This window comes from Eubalaena glacialis, chromosome 4 (assembly GCF_028564815.1).
Source record: "Eubalaena glacialis isolate mEubGla1 chromosome 4, mEubGla1.1.hap2.+ XY, whole genome shotgun sequence".
Lineage (NCBI taxonomy): Eukaryota > Metazoa > Chordata > Mammalia > Artiodactyla > Balaenidae > Eubalaena > Eubalaena glacialis.
The window spans coordinates 72,901,626-72,919,940 of record NC_083719.1 but is presented as its reverse complement, the minus strand read 5'-3'; the positions used below and the strand labels follow the sequence as shown (position 1 = coordinate 72,919,940).

At 35.8% G+C, this 18,315-nt stretch overlaps 1 protein-coding gene across 1 annotated transcript in view; it reads right to left on the bottom strand.

Annotated features, from left to right (window-relative positions):
• The window catches only part of ADGRV1 (adhesion G protein-coupled receptor V1), a 560,722-nt gene that overhangs the window by 418,053 nt on the left and 124,354 nt on the right, over window positions 1–18,315 (bottom strand). The window contains exons 39-50 of the mRNA XM_061188957.1: window positions 16,938–17,031; window positions 13,748–13,826; window positions 13,505–13,643; window positions 12,719–12,860; window positions 11,442–11,704; window positions 9,069–9,244; window positions 8,142–8,266; window positions 5,298–5,455; window positions 5,061–5,207; window positions 4,623–4,730; window positions 1,253–1,517; window positions 382–504 (exon numbers count right to left, since the gene is read on the bottom strand). Coding sequence (XP_061044940.1) covers window positions 382–504; window positions 1,253–1,517; window positions 4,623–4,730; window positions 5,061–5,207; window positions 5,298–5,455; window positions 8,142–8,266; window positions 9,069–9,244; window positions 11,442–11,704; window positions 12,719–12,860; window positions 13,505–13,643; window positions 13,748–13,826; window positions 16,938–17,031 — 1,819 coding nt within the window. The remainder of the gene's footprint in view (window positions 1–381; window positions 505–1,252; window positions 1,518–4,622; window positions 4,731–5,060; window positions 5,208–5,297; window positions 5,456–8,141; window positions 8,267–9,068; window positions 9,245–11,441; window positions 11,705–12,718; window positions 12,861–13,504; window positions 13,644–13,747; window positions 13,827–16,937; window positions 17,032–18,315) is intronic.

Below are 18,315 nucleotides of genomic sequence, written 5' to 3'. Positions count from 1 at the left end.
AAAGTAACGAAAACCCTTCTCACAAAAGTTTTTGTTTTTAAAATTAAAACGTATGGGGGCTTCCCTGGTGGCGCAGTGGTTAAGAATCCGCCTGCCAATGCAGGGAACACGGGTTCGAGCCCTGGTCCAGGAAGATCCCACATGCCACGGAGCAACTAAGCCCGTGCGCCACAACTACTGAGCCCACGTGCCACAGCTACTGAAGCCTGCACGCCTAGAGCCCATGCTCCACAACAAGAGAAGCCACCGCAATGAGAAGCCCGCACACCGCAACGAAGAGTAGCCCCCGCTCGCCGCAACTAGAGAAAGCCTGTGCACAGCAATGAAGACCCAACACAGCCAAAAATAAATAAATAAAAATTTTTTTTAAAATGCCCTTACCTATTCCTGAGGCTGGTGTGAAGGAGTGGATCTTATTAATAGTAGCAAAATCCAGGGATTGAAAATATCTGAAAGAAGACTGTCCTCCCTCCCAGATGAAAATTTCAATTGAGTTCTGATCTCCTACAATAACAGAATAAAAAGCAAATCTGAAGGCACAAGTTACAGAAAAAAATGACAAAATTACACAATAAAACTATAATAAAAATATTAAACTTAATTAAAGAAACAAATATAGGACATTTCTCAGAATTCATTCAATTAAACAAAAATACAATTTAGTAGGAAACACTTTAAAAGTCTTCTTGCATTTACCACATGAAGTATATACTGATACATGCTTTAGCCATTAATCATGATTTGATATCAAAAAAAAGAATAGTAACAAATGTTTTATTTTTCAGGAATGTTGAAATTTTACCTATGAAACTCCTACTAAGCAGAAAAAAGCATATTTGTATTCAGAGAACATTTTTAAATGGTCTTATCGAAAGTTGCTTGGCACTATTTATTACCACTGCAGATTATCCATGGCATCCCAAGTATAGCCATATAAAAAGTTACCTGTTTGTACCTTGGGTGTAAAATCTTCATAATTCTTTCTACTTTACCCACCCATCCCCAATTTTATTTTAATATCTTTAAAGTAGTGGTTTAGAACACCCACAGGTTATGGACATAACGCTTAAAATGTTTTTCTTTTTTCCCAAAATCCATTTGTTAGCTGACAATCAATACTTAGATCCATCAAGAAACATACTATGGATTAGCTAAAAAATTATTACAAGAGCATTTTCATATGAACATAAAATGAATGGAAGATAATTTCGATAACAACTATGTATGCATTGCAAACACTAAATCGTCTTACCTGGAAAGACAGTTTTGGCAAAAATTAAGTAAATATCATCGCCTGAAGTCAAGGCTTCAACTTGTGTTGTTCCACTGATGGGAACTTCTTGAAAGTTAATAAACTCATTTCCAGACCACCTGAGTAAAAGGGAGTTTGACCTGGCATTAGCCTGGGAAATGGCTAAGAACATAGCACCTCCTCTGGTGAATGAGGCCATGCTCAGCACACCTCGGACAGGGAGTGTCTGATGCAACACAAAGCTTCCTCCGTTCCATCTGAAGACCTGCAGGGAATGTTCAAATACAAAACACTCATGACTAGGAATTCAGCACTTGTGAGAATTTAGCCAATATCACATGTTTACTCTCCTAGACCCCTTAATTTAGTTACGAAGATACTGTCATAAATGAGAAAATATCAAAACTGATCCTCTCTCATTGCTCTCTCCCTCTTTTTATCTGTGTGTGTATGTGTGTGTGCCTGAGTACACACACACAGAATGAAAGAGAAGTTATCTGAAAATAAATCAATTTCAAATATACATCTGGGCAGGGGTGGGTGACAGCAAGAGAAGGGGAAGCCAAAAATAGGAGAAAATTTATTTAAATATGAAAAATTCAGAGCGAGATAAGAAACTTTCTAATGCTGTATTATCATTACCCACTGCTCAAGCAATAGAATATAAAGAAAAACACCTAAACTTTTTAGTCCTGAAGGTGGCACTGCATACAAGGTTTCAGGTGAGTGTTCATGTATTTTAAATTGAAAGAAAACCCTGAATCTACCTGATTTCTTATGCCATCTGGTCAATTTCACAAAGAATTATATTTATTCAGTAAAAACTGGGAATCTTATATAAGCCAAGCATTATGCAAGAAGTTATGGACAGAATCACTTCTTCCTTTATGGATCTTATTAACTACTAGGGAAAGGTAAACAATAAATACATCAATCATTAAATAAATGTATGACTACTAAACTGAGACAAGTACTCAACATAACAATTAGGAAGGTATGATAGAGAATTATGAATGTCCTAGGAAATAAAATTAGAAACAATGACACGACAAAGTTTCGAAGGCAGAAAAAGTTTGCCATAACCTGAATGAAGACTGGTGCAGCTGGAATGCAGTTGACAGCACTGGGGGAATGAAGATAATACTGGAGAGGTATGATCACGAGGTACCTTTTGTTAAGGTGCCCATATAATTTAACACAGGGATGCTTTAGAGAGGGAAAGAGACAATCTTAATCATTGTAGGACAATAGGCACAACCCAGCACTGCGCTGGGCAAATAAGAACATATGGTTATCCTATTTACAGTCCATATTAAATAATTTAGAAGTTATTCCAAACATAATTGGAAATCATTGAATAATTTTAAAATGAGGAGCAACATGAATTAATATTTTTAAAAGACTACTCCAACTACTTGAAACATGGATCTGAGGAGATCAGAGAAGTTTGGAGACCAGCTAGGAGGCTACTCTACTAGCACGGTGAGAAGTGATGGGGACCTGGATTAGGGAAGAAAAAGCAGAGATGGAAAGAAACATCTGTACTCAAAATAGTATCAGGAGATATAATCAAAAACACTTAATAATAAATTAGATGGGAATGAATAATCAGCAGAAATCAAGAAAGATATGGACTTCCTTGGTGGCGCAGGGGTTAAGAATCCTCCTGCCAAAACAGGGGACACGGGTTCGATCCCTAGTCCGGGAAGATCCCACATGCCGCGGAACAACTAAGCCCATGCTTAGTAGCCGCAACTACTGAGCCTGCGCTCTAGAGCCCGTGAGCCACAACTACTGAGCGCGCGAGCTGCAACTACTGAAGCCTGCACGCCCATAGCCTGTGCTCCACGACAAGAGAAGCCACTGCAATGAGAAGCCCGTGCACCGCAACGAAGAGTAGCCCCGGCTCACCTCAGCTAGAGAAAGCCCGCGCACAGCAACAAAGACCCAACGCAGCCAAAAATAAATAAATAAATACTTTTAAAAAAAGATATAACCCAGCATTCTATCTTGAGCAACTGCATTTATGAGGTTACTATTCCCCGAGATGAAAGCAAACACCTGAAACAAGTTTCATAGAGAAAATCTACAGTTTAGTTTGAGATATGTTAAATCTTAGATACCTAGAATATATTTAAGTGTACATGCCAACAGGCAGTTAGACACGAAATCTAGAATACACAGGAAAGGCTACTGATAAATTTGGAAGACAGCCTATAGTTGATATTTAAAGCCATAGGATTGATAAAAGTACTCAAGAGTGAGTGAAGAGAAAGAAAAAAGAAATGTGAACCAAAACTGAACCTGAAAAACTTCAAGATATCTAAGTTCAGAAAAGGGAGAAGGAAGTGGCATTGGAGACTGAGAAGGAGACACAGAAAGACAGAATGAAAATCTGTGTGGTAGTTCAAAAATCAAGAGAAGAGATGGTTTAAATTTGAGGATGAGGCGACGGTCAAGTGCAGATGGGAAGCAATGCAAAACAATGACAGAAAAAAACACCCACTGTGTTTGCAACCCAGGTGTCACTGGTGACCATGAAGAAGTTTGCAAAGCAAGTAGATAATTCTTTCAAGGTATCAATAAAGAGGGGAGAAAAGAAATGAAGCAGGAAGTAAAGGGGGATAAGATCAGAAGAGAAATCACTTTTTAAGCTTGGAAATCCTGCATTTATGCTGACTGTAATAATCTACAGAGAGAGAGAGAGAGAGAGATGCTAGTTACGCTGGCACTAGAGGGAATAGCTAACCCTTACGAAGGCAAGAGGGGAGCCTATGTGAGGCGCCTAGCTTTTATAGAAGAAACACTTCTGCCATTGTAACAGGAGGCAGGAATAGGACTGGTTTTCAAGACAGTTTCTGAATTTGGTGTTGGGAAGATGAGTAATCTCCTTTCTGGTAGCTTTCATTTCAACAAAGTCATGAGCTGAAACTGAAGAGATGAGAAGTAGGTATGGGAATCTGAGAAGTGACGAAAATTATCAAATAAATATTATTAAGACACTGTGATATAGTTTACTAGAGAAATACGGGATTTCTGGAGTGACGTTGTGTGTCCATTTGGCAATGTTAATCATGAATTTTTAGTGATACCATCTATCCAGTTGTGTGATTTTTCTCCATGTTTTCCAATGCAATTAAATTCTAATTAAATGTGCATGATTATTATTACACTTGCTCTGGTTCTTGAAGACAATATAATATTCAGAACTCTATCATTTAAAAATTAACTATGACTAATCAATATCTATATTCTTTTTACTACTTTGCCATAATCAAATTATGGTTTTCTTTTAAACTAAACATACAGACTACATCTTTGATGTGTTTCAATTATGGTATTAAAAAAATTCATTTTCAAAGAATCAAACCTGAGTTAATTCAGAATCATCACTTTGACTTGCAACAATTACATAATCTTGACTGTCTGAAGTAAAATATCTTACTTGAGAACTTTCTGAAATAGTGATTGTTTGTACCTGCAAGGAAGACAGAACAGTGAGAATAAAAATTTAAAGGAAAATTTAACTAAGAAAAGCTCTGAATTACAGTAATAGTCTGAGTAAATATTTGAAGTTCAAAACTTGAAAAATCATTCTGATCCCTAGGTATGCATATCCAGATGTCATTTCAAGAAAGACCAAAATATCCCTGGATTAAGACACCTTGCTAAAATGTGTATCAATTTGCCAAAAACCCCTTATCACATTAACATAGAACATACACTATCTTCTATTTAGCTCAATCTCACAAATCTGATTTTTCTTTTAAATAAAGCAATCTACAAAAAAAGTGAAGTGTTTTTTTACCAGGAATAATTTGAATCCAGATGTGAACGTATACACACTGTTAACAGAAGGCTTTTCTTCATTTCTTTCTTCATGAGTAATCACAAAGTAGGGGGAAAGACCCATATTAAAGGCCTCACAAGTTTTAGGATTTTCTATATGTAAATCCTAGGAAACAAGGAATAACAGTAATTCACGGGGCATCCAAAATCTATATGTACATTATAGTTTGTGTACCATAAAATAAGTGATGTTTACCTCAAGTGGAACAAAAATCCCTTGCCATCGGTACACAGTAGAAGACAATTTTCTTAACATTATACCATATACTGAATCTTCCAAAGTAAAGAAACACCAGCCAGAAGCCGATGCATCCAAAAAACTTTGAAATATAGAAAACTTAACATCCATTCCCCCTGAAAAACATAAATCGTGATTTGCTTGTGTAAAATCCTCTCCAAACTTTATCTATTCTGTTTATTGTTTAAACAGTGAAACTAGTGAGTTTGTTACTTAGAAGTGAAAATGCTTCCATGGTAAGTGTACGTGTATGAGAAAGACAGAGAAGAGACAAACTAGAGAACTTCAAAATAGATAGTAACTAAAAATATCAACACCCAAAGACAAGAAAAATTGTTAATACTGTGCTCTAAACCCACAAAGACTTTTCCAGGGTATATGTATAAATAAATACTGAATTTATACTTTAAATGGAAATATGTTCAGTATGATTTTTATCAGCTTTCATAAAGATGATGAAAACATAACAGAGAAATTTAGAAATAATAAACTTTTTATGGAAACATGCTAAATGATAGGTTTTTAAAACTTACACTATTAATTTGAAACTGTCCCCATCCAATGATTCCTAACTTTACATGTTGTATATTTTAAGAATGCCAAAGCAGATTCACCTACTACAAGTAGCTATCAAGTTTTATCAGCCTGCTATATCAGGTACATGTCCTAAAATTCTGTGCTACAATTAAACAAAGACAGAAACAAAAAATTCCTGCCTAATGAAGGATACCTTTAAAACACCTTGTGTGTTCTATTATCATGACAGTTTCCCATAGAAAGTTAGTTCTTTTTAAACTTTAGTTAATGGTGTGAACATGATGCACCAAGAACAAATGTCAAAGTTGAAACCTAGGCTCCTTGTAAATTATTGATCATTTTTAGATTACCAGTTGATGAAGTCATAATGTCAGTGCCTTTTATGTACTATCCATTGGTGATATGCTTTCCTAGAAATCCAATATTTTAGATTCCTGCTTTGCCACCTTTTAAAGGCACACTACAGCTTTTGTATTAAGAGTCTGAATGTTTTGCACTGAAGTCGACCACATGGTCAAATCCTCCCCTACCGTAATTCTGGAAGATGGTGAATGAAGAATAAACAATGCCTGCTGACATTTAAGAACCTCCAACACATACTCCCACAAGCACTTCCACAAAACACATGCAGAGCCCAAACTATAATGAGATAACTCTGAATTAGAAACCATAATCTTTCTTTTTTGGATCCCATCTCTTCCTGGCTTCCAGGCCATTGTCCCACTATTAATTATCCCTTCTCTTCTAAATATTCAGTCCTTCTCTACTTACCAGGCTTTTTCCATCAGCATTTACACATGGTTAGGTCTCTTCAAACTAAACAAATAAACAAAAACCCTGACTCCTACACCCCATCACTACTCTAACTAGATCCTACCCTTCTCAGCCAAACTTCTTGAACTAGTTGTACATATCTGAGGCCTGCATTCTCTCACTTCCACTCAAAATGTTATTCAGTCCACATCCCTCTATACAAATAGCTCTTGTGATTTTATGTCTTCTATATTGCTAATGACAATGAGTATTTTTTCAGTTCTCATCTTACTGGACTTCTCACCAGCAATTGACACAATTTACCACTCCTTTCTTTTTAAAATGCTCTTTCACTGCTGCCTGCAATCCTGCATTCCCCTGGGTTTCTCACCAGGTCTCTGAAGTCCCCTTCTTCTCTCCCTAGTCATTCAATTTGACTCAGTCTGTCTCAGTCCTCTTCCCTTCTCTATCTTCATCCTCGCTTTCCAGGTTTTTACGTCAACTTCCATGACTTTAAAAACAATATACATGCTAAAGGTCCCCAAATTTCTCTCTCCAGCAGAGATCTTCTTTTGAGTCTAGAGAAATGTCTTCTAAAAAGTTAACTCAAATTCAAATATTTTACTCCCCTCACCAAAGTAACACCTTGTTTTCATTAGGCACTCCCTTTCTTACTGAACGGCATGAATCTCCATCCAACTGCACAAACTAGAAACGTTACGAGTCATCTCAGGTACCTTCTTCACATCCAGTCCATCACCCAGTCCAAGCTACCATCAACTGTTGCCCTTTTGTTTGTCTCCCTTCATCCTCTAATTTCTCCTGTGCCAATCCATTCTTTACCTGGCACCAAGAATGATACCTTCAAAGTGCAAATGTGATCAGACCACCCCACATCTATACATGGGAACCCTCCCTCATGCCTAGACCACTCAGAGACTTTCCATAACCCTAAGATAAAGACTAATGTATGTGATATATTCTTCAAGTTCTTGAATGATCTAGTCTTATCTAGCTCTCCAAACTCAGCACTCCCCCTTATTTCTAAACCCAGTGCCCACTCTTCAGTTCTTCACTTATACGCTCTAGACTTCTGCCTTGATAGCTTCCCGCTTTCTCTTCTATGTTCCTCCAACTCAAGTCTTTGCATAATCCCTACTCAACATTAAGTCTTAGTTCAAACACTGATTCCCCTCGGAAGCATTCCCTTATGTTCTCACAACACTTAGAACTTCACCTTTAAAACATTTATTATAGTTCAAACTACACATTGATTTTTACTTATTTGATTTATTTCTGTCTCCCCCTAAATTCTAAGTTCCATGAGTTCAGTACCATGCCTGTCACAGGATAGGCACTCAATAAATATCTGTGAATGCAGTAAAAGAATTAGATATCTGTTCTCCATTTTCAACAGATCTGTAAGATACAATTCACGGGGGAAAATGTAAATCTTATACATGCAATCTTTCCTGGTTATAGAATTTTGTTTTTATAAGAAACTAAACGTACTCATGCCAAAGGCTGTTTCAGAAACTGTCTCCCACTCCACACTCACAGCTAAATCAATGCCATTAGTACGTGACACATTTAAATATACAGTCCTGTTGGCTTCTTCAGTGTCTATAGAGGTGGCTCTAAAAGAAACAAACAGTTGCAGAAAGCAGAAAAAGCATGTAATTTCTACATGTTAAATACCTATATTACATTGCTAGTATATATTTAATACACTTTTAAATTTACGCAAGGTGAGATCCATCCACGAATTTTATACAGGAGGAAGACTAGACTCTAGAGCTCAAAAATATTCACTTATGAAGACATTTAAAAAGCACTATTATCTGATACTATGATAGTAAGAAAATACTGAGAGTCAGTAACTTCAGTAACTTCACACTACATATTCTAAAATAAATAAAGCTTTGTCATTCTTGAGTTTCTTCTCACATAAACTAAAAACATTTTACAGAGAAAAAATGAATCAGGAAATTCTTGACATATTAATAAAACTAGATCTATTAGAATATTCCTAAGATATAAAAATAACAAATATTTGTCAGTTTCCAGAGGGAATTTTTAAACTGCAATCATGTTAATATATGTTTGAAGAGTCATTCATTGGGTTTGAGCAGCTAAATATAAGTTAACTACTTCTTGCTTTTTATTATTACTGAAAACACAAAATAGTGCTTTTACCTGAAAGTGTGGATTCTGAGAAAATAAGAATTCTAATGACACCATTGTACAGCACATGATTAGGTTTTTGATGCTCCCTGTTATGAGGGGGCATATGGCCTCTCTCGATCTATCTGCTAGAGCTCATTTTAAAAGTCCCCATTACCAGAGTCAGAGATCAATTTTCTTCTGCATTTTCTTTACGTCAAAAGTTATTTCCTACTTAGCTTCAGAAGTGACAATTTCCTTACGAATAAATTATACCTATTTGCAACTGCAGAGATACTGAATAGCCCCAAAGGGGCCTGGTTTTGCAGAACTGTTATCAGGGTTTGAACATGGGCCCCTAGTCTAGCACCTCCAGTCGGATTAAACAAGGTACAGACAAAATACTCATCCATCTCTGGTTCCGTGTCCAATATGGCTGATATGTGTAGGGCCTGAAAACACAATCAAAAGATAAAGTTACTAGAATTCAGCAACACACATACAGAGTAATTTGTTAAACATTTATGACAACAAAATAGTATTTTTGGAAAACAGTACCTCTTTTTTATTTTAATACTGATCCTCATAAAGTAATAGTTACAACTGTTTCAAGTTACAACTTTCAAGATTATCAACACTGTGACACAGTCCAACTGAAATGTCTAAAAGTAAAATTTATGGCATTTGAAAACATCACTGAGATTAAAAAATTAAATTTAGATCTTCATTTTTGCTACTTCTTTATCCTGCCCTGGCTATGTAACTGCATTAAGTCTCTTTCTAGCCTAGAATTCACTCTTAAAAAGCAGTTATAGCCACGGCAGGCACAAATCAGAAACAACCCACATGTTTATCAACAGAAGAATGGATAAACAAAGAGTGGTCTATTCAATGAAATGCTACTGAGCAATAAAAAAAGAACCAACTACTCATGTGTGCAACCAAAAATGACGTTGACCAAAAGAAGTCAGACACAAAAAGAATACATACTGTATGGTTCTATTTATAAGAAGTTCAAGAATTAGCAAATGAGTCTTCAGTGACAGAAACCAGAAAGCACTTTCCTCTGGGGAGGGTAAGGGACAAGAAGGAAACTTCTGTGTGATGGTTTGTTTAATGATTTTTTTTAATTGATTAATTAATTAATTTATTTATTGGCTGTGTTGGGTCTTCGTTTCTGTGTGAGGGCTTTCTCTAGTTGTGGCGAGCAGGGGCCACTCTTCATCACAGTGCGTGGGCCTCTCACTATCGCGGCCTCTCTTGTTGCAGAGCACAGGCTCCAGATGCGCAGGCTCAGTAGTTGTGGCTCACAGGCCTAGTTGCTCCGCGGCATGTGGGATCCTCCCAGACCAGGGCTCGAACCCGTGTCCCCTGCATTGGCAGGCAGATTCTCAACCACTGCGCCACCAGGGAAGCCCTGTTTAATGATTAATATACTAATCCAAGTGGTTGTTACACTGGTGTATACATATTTTTAAAGTCACTGAGCCATACGCTTAAGATTTTTATATTTTACTGTTTACACCTCAGAATAAAAACATGTGGAGAAAAAGATAATTATGTGGGTGAGAGAAAAATAGATTTAATCCAAATTGCTCTAAAATTTAATTTGCCTAATGAACAGAAAGGTCTTTAAACACACTTTGAAAAAGAGTGTTTTAAGAAAAAAACACAATAGAAATATAATAAATTTAAAATATACAAAAAATTAAATGAAATAAAATTTAAAACTTTTTTAAAAAGGCATGTGAATGTAAAAAAATAGAAAATTCATAAAATACTTCAAATTTGAATTTTTTAACTATATCAAGATGTAAGTGTCCTTGAATAAATCAATTAAAGTTTCTAAATTTCCAGAAACATGAAAAAATTAGACATGCAAATGAATATGAATTCAAAAATGTATTGAAGTTTATACAAACTGATCATAAATAAAATTAATAATTAGGTGGACTGTTTTTAGATGAAATAGTTTAAAGTATATTATTTTAGAATTATTATACTTTATATAGCTGGCTTAAAAATATCTTAAGCTAATACAATTAGTTATTTTAAACTTAAACTGTGTCTTAAAAATAAAATTCAGTAGCAGGAACAGAAAATTACTAATATACAGAAATAGAAGTTTCAGAAGGTAAACTTCTGCAAGTATAGTTCACATTTATGATTAATCCCAAATCCAGCATTTTCCCCCCAATAAGCTATTCCTGTTTACATAGGATACTTGCTTCTCAAATAAGCAGTCTGAAGGAAGCAGTTGTATTTTGTTTAATGAAAATGTGGCAAAAGAATGACTGGCTATGGCTTAATGACTGCAATGAATGGCTTGGAGTTTCTTTTAGTTTATGATTTATAGACAATATAAAGTGAAGTATGCCATTTAAATATACTTAACATTTAAAGCAGCAACATGCATATTTTCTTTATTATTTGCACATTCCACTACTCTATTAATGGAACACATTTCTCCGGTTGCACTCTGTGTAGACAATACAGCACTAGAGCACTTTCATGTGGTAATCTAATCACGTCTTTACCTATGACCTAAGCTGGATTTTCTTTTTCTTTCTAGGATCTAGGGTGTTCCTCCAAGAGAAAATTATTTTGTAACTATTAATCATTCATTCTCAGTAAAGGTTCATCCTGTACCTTGAAACGAACACCTTCTTCTAAAATAATATAGCCTTTGGAAGGAGTCAGATCTTTCGACTCCATTGAAGAATTCACTTCTGTCACAATGAACTGAACTGTCACAGTTCCAAACAGTCCCTGTGCAGGTTCCCGAACAATGTACAACACTGCCACACTCTCCTGGATGTAGAGAGCTGTCGGTTCTCGTAGGAAAAAGTGCTCACTGTTGTTAAATGCTAGAACTCCAGGGCCATCATCATTAGCAAGGACAGTGATTAAGGCTGCCAAATAAAAATATTAAAACAATAAATGAAAACAGAATGGGTTGTAAGTAGTGAGAAGCATGTGCATGTTTCATTGTAAACCAGGCCAACTCTTTTCTAGATCATCTTAAAAACAAGAGAAATTTTAAAAGGCATCTAAAGAAATTCCACATTCACTCATGATATAAATAAAAACACTCAGTAATCTTGAAATAAAAGACAGCTTCCTCAACCTGATGAAGTGATATGTCTCAGAAGCCAATAGAAAGTATTAAACTTAATGTTGAAACATTAGAAGGGTTGCCACTAAAAACAGAACAAGACAATGACGCCTGTCATCACTGCTACTATTCAGCATCGTCCTGGAGCTAACAGGTATAAAAGCAATCGAAAGGAAGAGCCAGCACTGTCACTATTTTCTAGACATCATGATTGTCTTCTTAGAAATGGCAAGAGAAAAAAATTATTAGAACTATTATAAGAGTTTAAAATATAAGGTGAGTAACCTTCAGAAACCAAGAGCTTTCTATTTTCTACAACCACTACTAATAATGTTAATAATAATAGCCGAAACAACAACTACTACTACTGAGAACTTACAAATTGCTTAACCTATATTATTAACTCATTTTATTCTCACAATAACCCTATGGGGTTGATTATATTACAATTCTCATTTTAAGAACTGATGATTGAAGCACAGACAGGCAATCTGTGGAAGTTCACAAGTTAGTATGTGGCAGTACTGGTACTCAAAGCTAGGAAGTCTGCTTCGGAGCATGCATTCAAAAAGATTATTGTAATACCTCTATATATCAGGTATAACCATTTAAAAATATAATAAAAATGGACCTCGTTCATAATAGCAACAATACCTAGCAATCAAAGTAAAAAAGTAAGACCTACATGAAAAAAATTGTAAAATGCTAATGTGTGACTGTGGCTGATGGTGTCAGTGCATCACCCATAGCCCGTGGCTCACTCAGGAGCGAAGGGGTGAAAAGGAGCTGTGTATAAGAAATCATCAATTACCTATTGTATTTTCCCCCAGCTCCAGTCCAGGAGAAGGATTTGTTAAAATCAGCTGAAATGCTTCATCTCCTTCTGGAATGTCATCATCAAGAATCATGATGTCAACATGTTTATACCTTTCTCCATTAGCAAAATGAAGAATCTGGTCAAAAAAGTAAAAGTAGCAGTATTATATTTAAATACACTGAGTTTTTTTTAAATGTTTGGAAATAAATACAATATACTTTTGAATGTGAACTAACCTATTTACAGGATTTTTCCTTACTTTTTCATGATCTCTTTTTATTTAAATTGACAATATTAAGTTTAAAAAGTAGAAGTTGTGGAGGAAGAAAGGAAACATTTGACTAAGCAGTAAAAGGCAAGAAGAGACAAGATAAAAAACATTTTTAAACACTAAAGGTGTTTTGGTAAAGTAAAACAAAGAAATGGAAGAGTTAACATTTTCAAGAAGCGTTAAGAAGCACTCTGGGAAGGTCATCTAATGATATAAATTGTTTAACACAATAATGTGTGTTCTCCAGTATCAAATACTGCAATAAGATAGTAAATCAATAAGAAGTGGGTATCAAATATTACAATAAAATAATGAATGAAGTAAAATACAGAAGAATCTTTAAAACAGTACTGAAAGTTTAATTTATACAATTTACCAAAATAGTGAAGAGACCTATTCCACCATGTGGAAATCTTCTGCCCTAATTTACTATGGAATATACAGTAGTTTATTATTTCAAGATTAACTTATTTACAGGGCCTAAATAACTATAATTCTCATGAGTTCACCATTGGGGTAAAGACGTAATCCAGCCCCAGCTGTGCTTCCAAATTCTGGGCATACACAAACAAGGAAACGTGGCCAAGAGTCCCTTTACTCCTCTGGGCTACCAATGTTAAACTTCTTTGGGTTTCGTTAACTTCAAATCTATAATAAAGAGAATACATTCATTTTTCCTTATAAGCTTTTATTCAGTAGATAGTAGAGAATCTGAAACTCAGAAAAGGGCTCTTATGCAGCCTTCGGTTTACCTGCTCTGTTGCCACTCAATTATGCCTCGAGCACCATCATTGGCATCAATAATAATTTGTGCAGTCAAGCCCTCTGAATCTGAAAAAGCATAGAAACATATCTTTAAATAAATATAAGTAGTTAAAAAGAGAAATATCTGATATAGAATTTAAAGACCTTTGGTATTATATAATTCCTAATATAGAGGTATTGCCAACATTACTCAAAAGATGTTTAAGAAAATAAGACATAAATGCTTATAACATATGAATGAGGAAACTTTTGCTAGCAAGAACCACTGACTTACAGAAATCTAATCAACTGAGAACAGTATAAAATAAGCAACTGAAGTTACAGTTAATTTCTATTATTTTAATCCATTTCAAGAGGAAAGGAAAATGGGGAGAGTTGCAAGGAGTAGAAAGAGGAGGGAAAAAATGGGAAGAGAAAGGCAGGACGTGCTGCAGAGAAAAATACAGGTGTGAAAAAGAGACAGAGAGATACAGGGATACAAACAGAAGTAGAGAAGGTAGGAAAGATGGGGGAAGGTTAGGTGGAATAAAGACTAAGCTTAGAGTAAATTTCTCTTATCCCTTTTTATTCTGTATTCTGTCCACCAAGCTCAGTATGTTACCAATATCCATTATTCAGTCTTGAAATATTAACTAACCCTGTTACTGTTTTGTTCTGTTCTTTAATATGTTCATCCTTTATCTTTTAAATTTCAGAAGGTCCACCTTACTCTCGGATACGTATGACAGCTGTCTGGGTGAAGAATGGGTAAGGAGAGTGGAATTCTCTCTGAGTGAAGGGATCAACAATGTTGAAGAAAGAATATAAAATCAGGATTTGTGCCCATCAAGCTAGAAGCTACAGAGCACAAGCCCAGCCCCACCAGTTCCTAGCTGTGTGACTTCGGCATGGTACTTAGTTTCCCCATCTATAAAATGGGCAAACATAAGGAATAATGGTACTAATATACAAAGCACTTGAAACAGGAGCATTAGAAAGCACTTATCAAAAGTTAAACTATTCAAATTGCCTCTGAGTATAAGGAAATATGATGTACTCTGTCAATTTTCTTAGTGTGAACGATAATTAACTTGTAATAATTGCTTGATGTGAACAGCCTAGTTGTTGGAATCATATATTTCTTTTGCAGAAAAATGGAAACTTTCCAAGTAATAATATAATAATATGTTAAAAACTGATTATTTCCTTTTGCTATGTTCAAAGTTGTCATACTGAGCCTCAGAAGTGAGTGAGGAACTCCCATTCCTCAGGCCCCTGCTCTGGGCCATGCTTCTCCCTCTTTAACTCAGACTAATTTTCCCTCTGCCCAGAGCACCTTCTAACCCAGGGGTCCCCAACCCCCAGGCCACAGACTAGTAGCAGTCCGTGGCCTGTTAGGAACCAGGCCACACAGCAGGAGGTGAGCCGCAGGCAGGTAAGCGAGTGAAGCTTCATCTGTATTTACAGCTGCTCCCCATCACTCGCATTACTGCCTGAGCTCCACCTCCTGTCAGATCAGCAGCGGCATTAGATTCTCATAGGAGCATAAGCCCTACTATAAACTGCACATGTGAGGGATATAGGTTGCACGCTCCTTGTGAGAATCTAATACCTGATGATCCGAGGTGGAGCTGAGGCAGTGATGCTAGCGCCGGGGAGCAGCTGCAAATACAGATTATCATTAGCAGAGAGGTCTAACTGCACAGAGACCATAATAAATCAATTGCTTGCAGACTCTTATCAAAACCCTATCAGTTAAAGAAGATGTGGCACATATATACAATGGAATATTACTCAGCCATAAAAAGAGACGAAATTGTTATTTGTAGTGAGGTGGATGGATCTAGAGTCTGTCATACAAAGTGAAGTAAGTCAGAAAGAGAAAAACAAATACCATATGCTAACACATATATATGGAACCTAAAAAAAAAAAAAAAAAAGTGGTTCTGAAGAACCTTGGGGCAGGACAGGAATAAAGACGCAGATGTAGAGAATGGACTTGAGGACATGGGGAGGGGGAAGTGTAAGCTGGGACGAAGTGAGAGAGTGGCATGGACATAAAAACACTACCAAATGTAAAATAGATAGCTAGTGGGAAGCAGCCTCATACACAGGGAGATCAGCTAGATGCTTTGTGACCACCTAGAGGGGTGGGATAGGGAGGGTGAGAGGGAGACACAAGAGGGAGGAGATATGGGGATATATGTATATGTATAGCTGATTCACTGTGTTATAAAGCAGAAACTAACACACCATTGTAAAGCAATTATACTCCAATAAAGATGTAAAAAAAAAAAAAAAAAACCCTATCAGTGAGTGGCAAGTGAAACAAGCTCAGAGCTTCCACTGATTCTGCATTATGGTGAGTTGTATGATTATTTCATTATATATTACAACGTAATAATAATAGAAATAAAGTGCACAATAAACGTAATACGCTTGAATCATCCCCAAACCATTCCCACCCCCGCCCTGGTCCTTGGAAAAATTATCTTCCACAAAACCGGTCCCTGTTGCCAAAAAGGTTGGGGACCGCTGTTCTAACCAAGGGATGGGGAGCAGGCTATCTCAGGGCAACTCACCACCAACCTCCACTAGGCTGTCACACCTAAAACTTTCAGACAAAATTTCCAATATCAAATGTCCAAATCGTAAGCAAGAGTTTGTGTTTTAATAATAGGAATATATCTTTTTAAAGTAATATACATAAAGTTGTACTAAGGTTCAAGTTTTACCTTTCAGTCTGTAATGAATTAACTGAGTCTTTGCTAAAGCATGAAAAGAAAGAGATAAAAAGTCAAAAAAGAAGCAGAGAACACAGCAAACAAATACTCTACTTAATCTAAGAGAAAATAAAAACATCTGATAGTTTGGAGATCTAATGAAAATAGCAAATTAAATTTTAAAAGGAAAATGCCTTCGTAAGAACTAATTCTATTTTGAAGATTACAAATTTGGTTATAAAATAATTGTAATGTTTAAAAAGCATCACACAATTTTTAAATGTCTTTATGCTGTCCAATGTACAAAGCTACAATATATGATGGTCTTTAAATTTAAATAAATCTAAAAGCTCACATATTTACACATATAGCTGAGATTAGCAAACTTCACAATGATCACTTCTGATTAAAAAATGAAGAAACTTTACTTCGTTTGCAGTGAGAAAACAGAAACAAACAAAAAAGCCCATCATACCTAGTCTAGGAGGAAATGAAGTTAAAGGAGCCATGATAAGTTCCACATAAGTTAAATTCACGAGGAAATATTCTTCTAGTTCTGGTACATCGTCCTGCAAAAATTACACCCATTAAATTATCTATAATTATGCTCTCAAATTAATTACCTTGCAAGCTGTTTTTAAAAATTATCTTTTAAATATAAATATATATATTTAAATAGTATACAGAAAATATAAAATGCAAACATAGAGTAGAAAAGATTTAAATCAGAAAAAATAAACATGTCTTGGCAATGATTTTTTTGGATTTAACACTAAAAGCAAAAGCAATAAAAGCAAAAATAAACAAGTGGGACTATATCAAACTGAAAAGCTTCTGCACAGCAAAAGAAAACATCAACAAAAGAAAATGCGACCTATGGAATGGGAGAAAATATTTGCAAATCATACATATCCAAAATATATCTAAAAAGTCATATAACTCAATAGCAAAACAACAAATAATCTGATTTAAAATGAAGAGGGACAGAATAGAAATTTTTCCAAGGAGGAAATACAAATGGCCGACCTGTACATTAAAAGGTGCTCAACATCACTAATCATCATAGAAATGCAAGTTAAAACCACAATGAGACATCGCCTTACACTTATTAGAATGGCTATTATCAAAAAGACAAGAGGTAAGTGTTGGTGAGAATGTGGAAAAAGAGGAACCCTTCACACTGTTGGTGGGAATGCAAATTGGTGCAGCCACTGTGCAAAACAATATGAAGGTTCCTCAGAAACTTAAAAATAGAACTACCAGCAATCCCACACCTGGGTATTTATCCAAAGGAAATGAAAACAGAATAGTGAAGCGGTATCTGCACTCCCATGTTCACTGCAGCATTATTCACGGCAGCAAAGTTATGGAAACAACCCAAGTGCCCGTCAACAGATGAATGGATAAGATGTGGTATACATATAAAACAGAATATTATTCAGCCACAAGAAAGAAGGAAATCCTTCCATTTTTGACAACATGGATGGACCCTGAGGGCATCATGCTAAGGGAAATAAGCCAGACAGAGGAAGACATACTGCATGGTATAACTTACGTGTGGAATCTAAAAAAAAAAGTCATACTCGTAAAAACAGAGCATAGAAAACTGGTTGCCAGTGGCTGGGCTGGGGTTGCAGGGGGAATAGGGAGGGATTGGTAAAAGAGTACAAACTCAGCTATAAGATGAGTAAGGTCTGAGGATCTAAGGTAAAACATGGTGACTATAGTTGACAACACTGTACTCTATAATTGAAATTTGCTGGGACAATAGAACTTAAATGTTCTCACACACAAAAAAAGATAAATACATGAGGTGATGGATGTGTTAATTAACCAGATGTGGGGAATTCTTT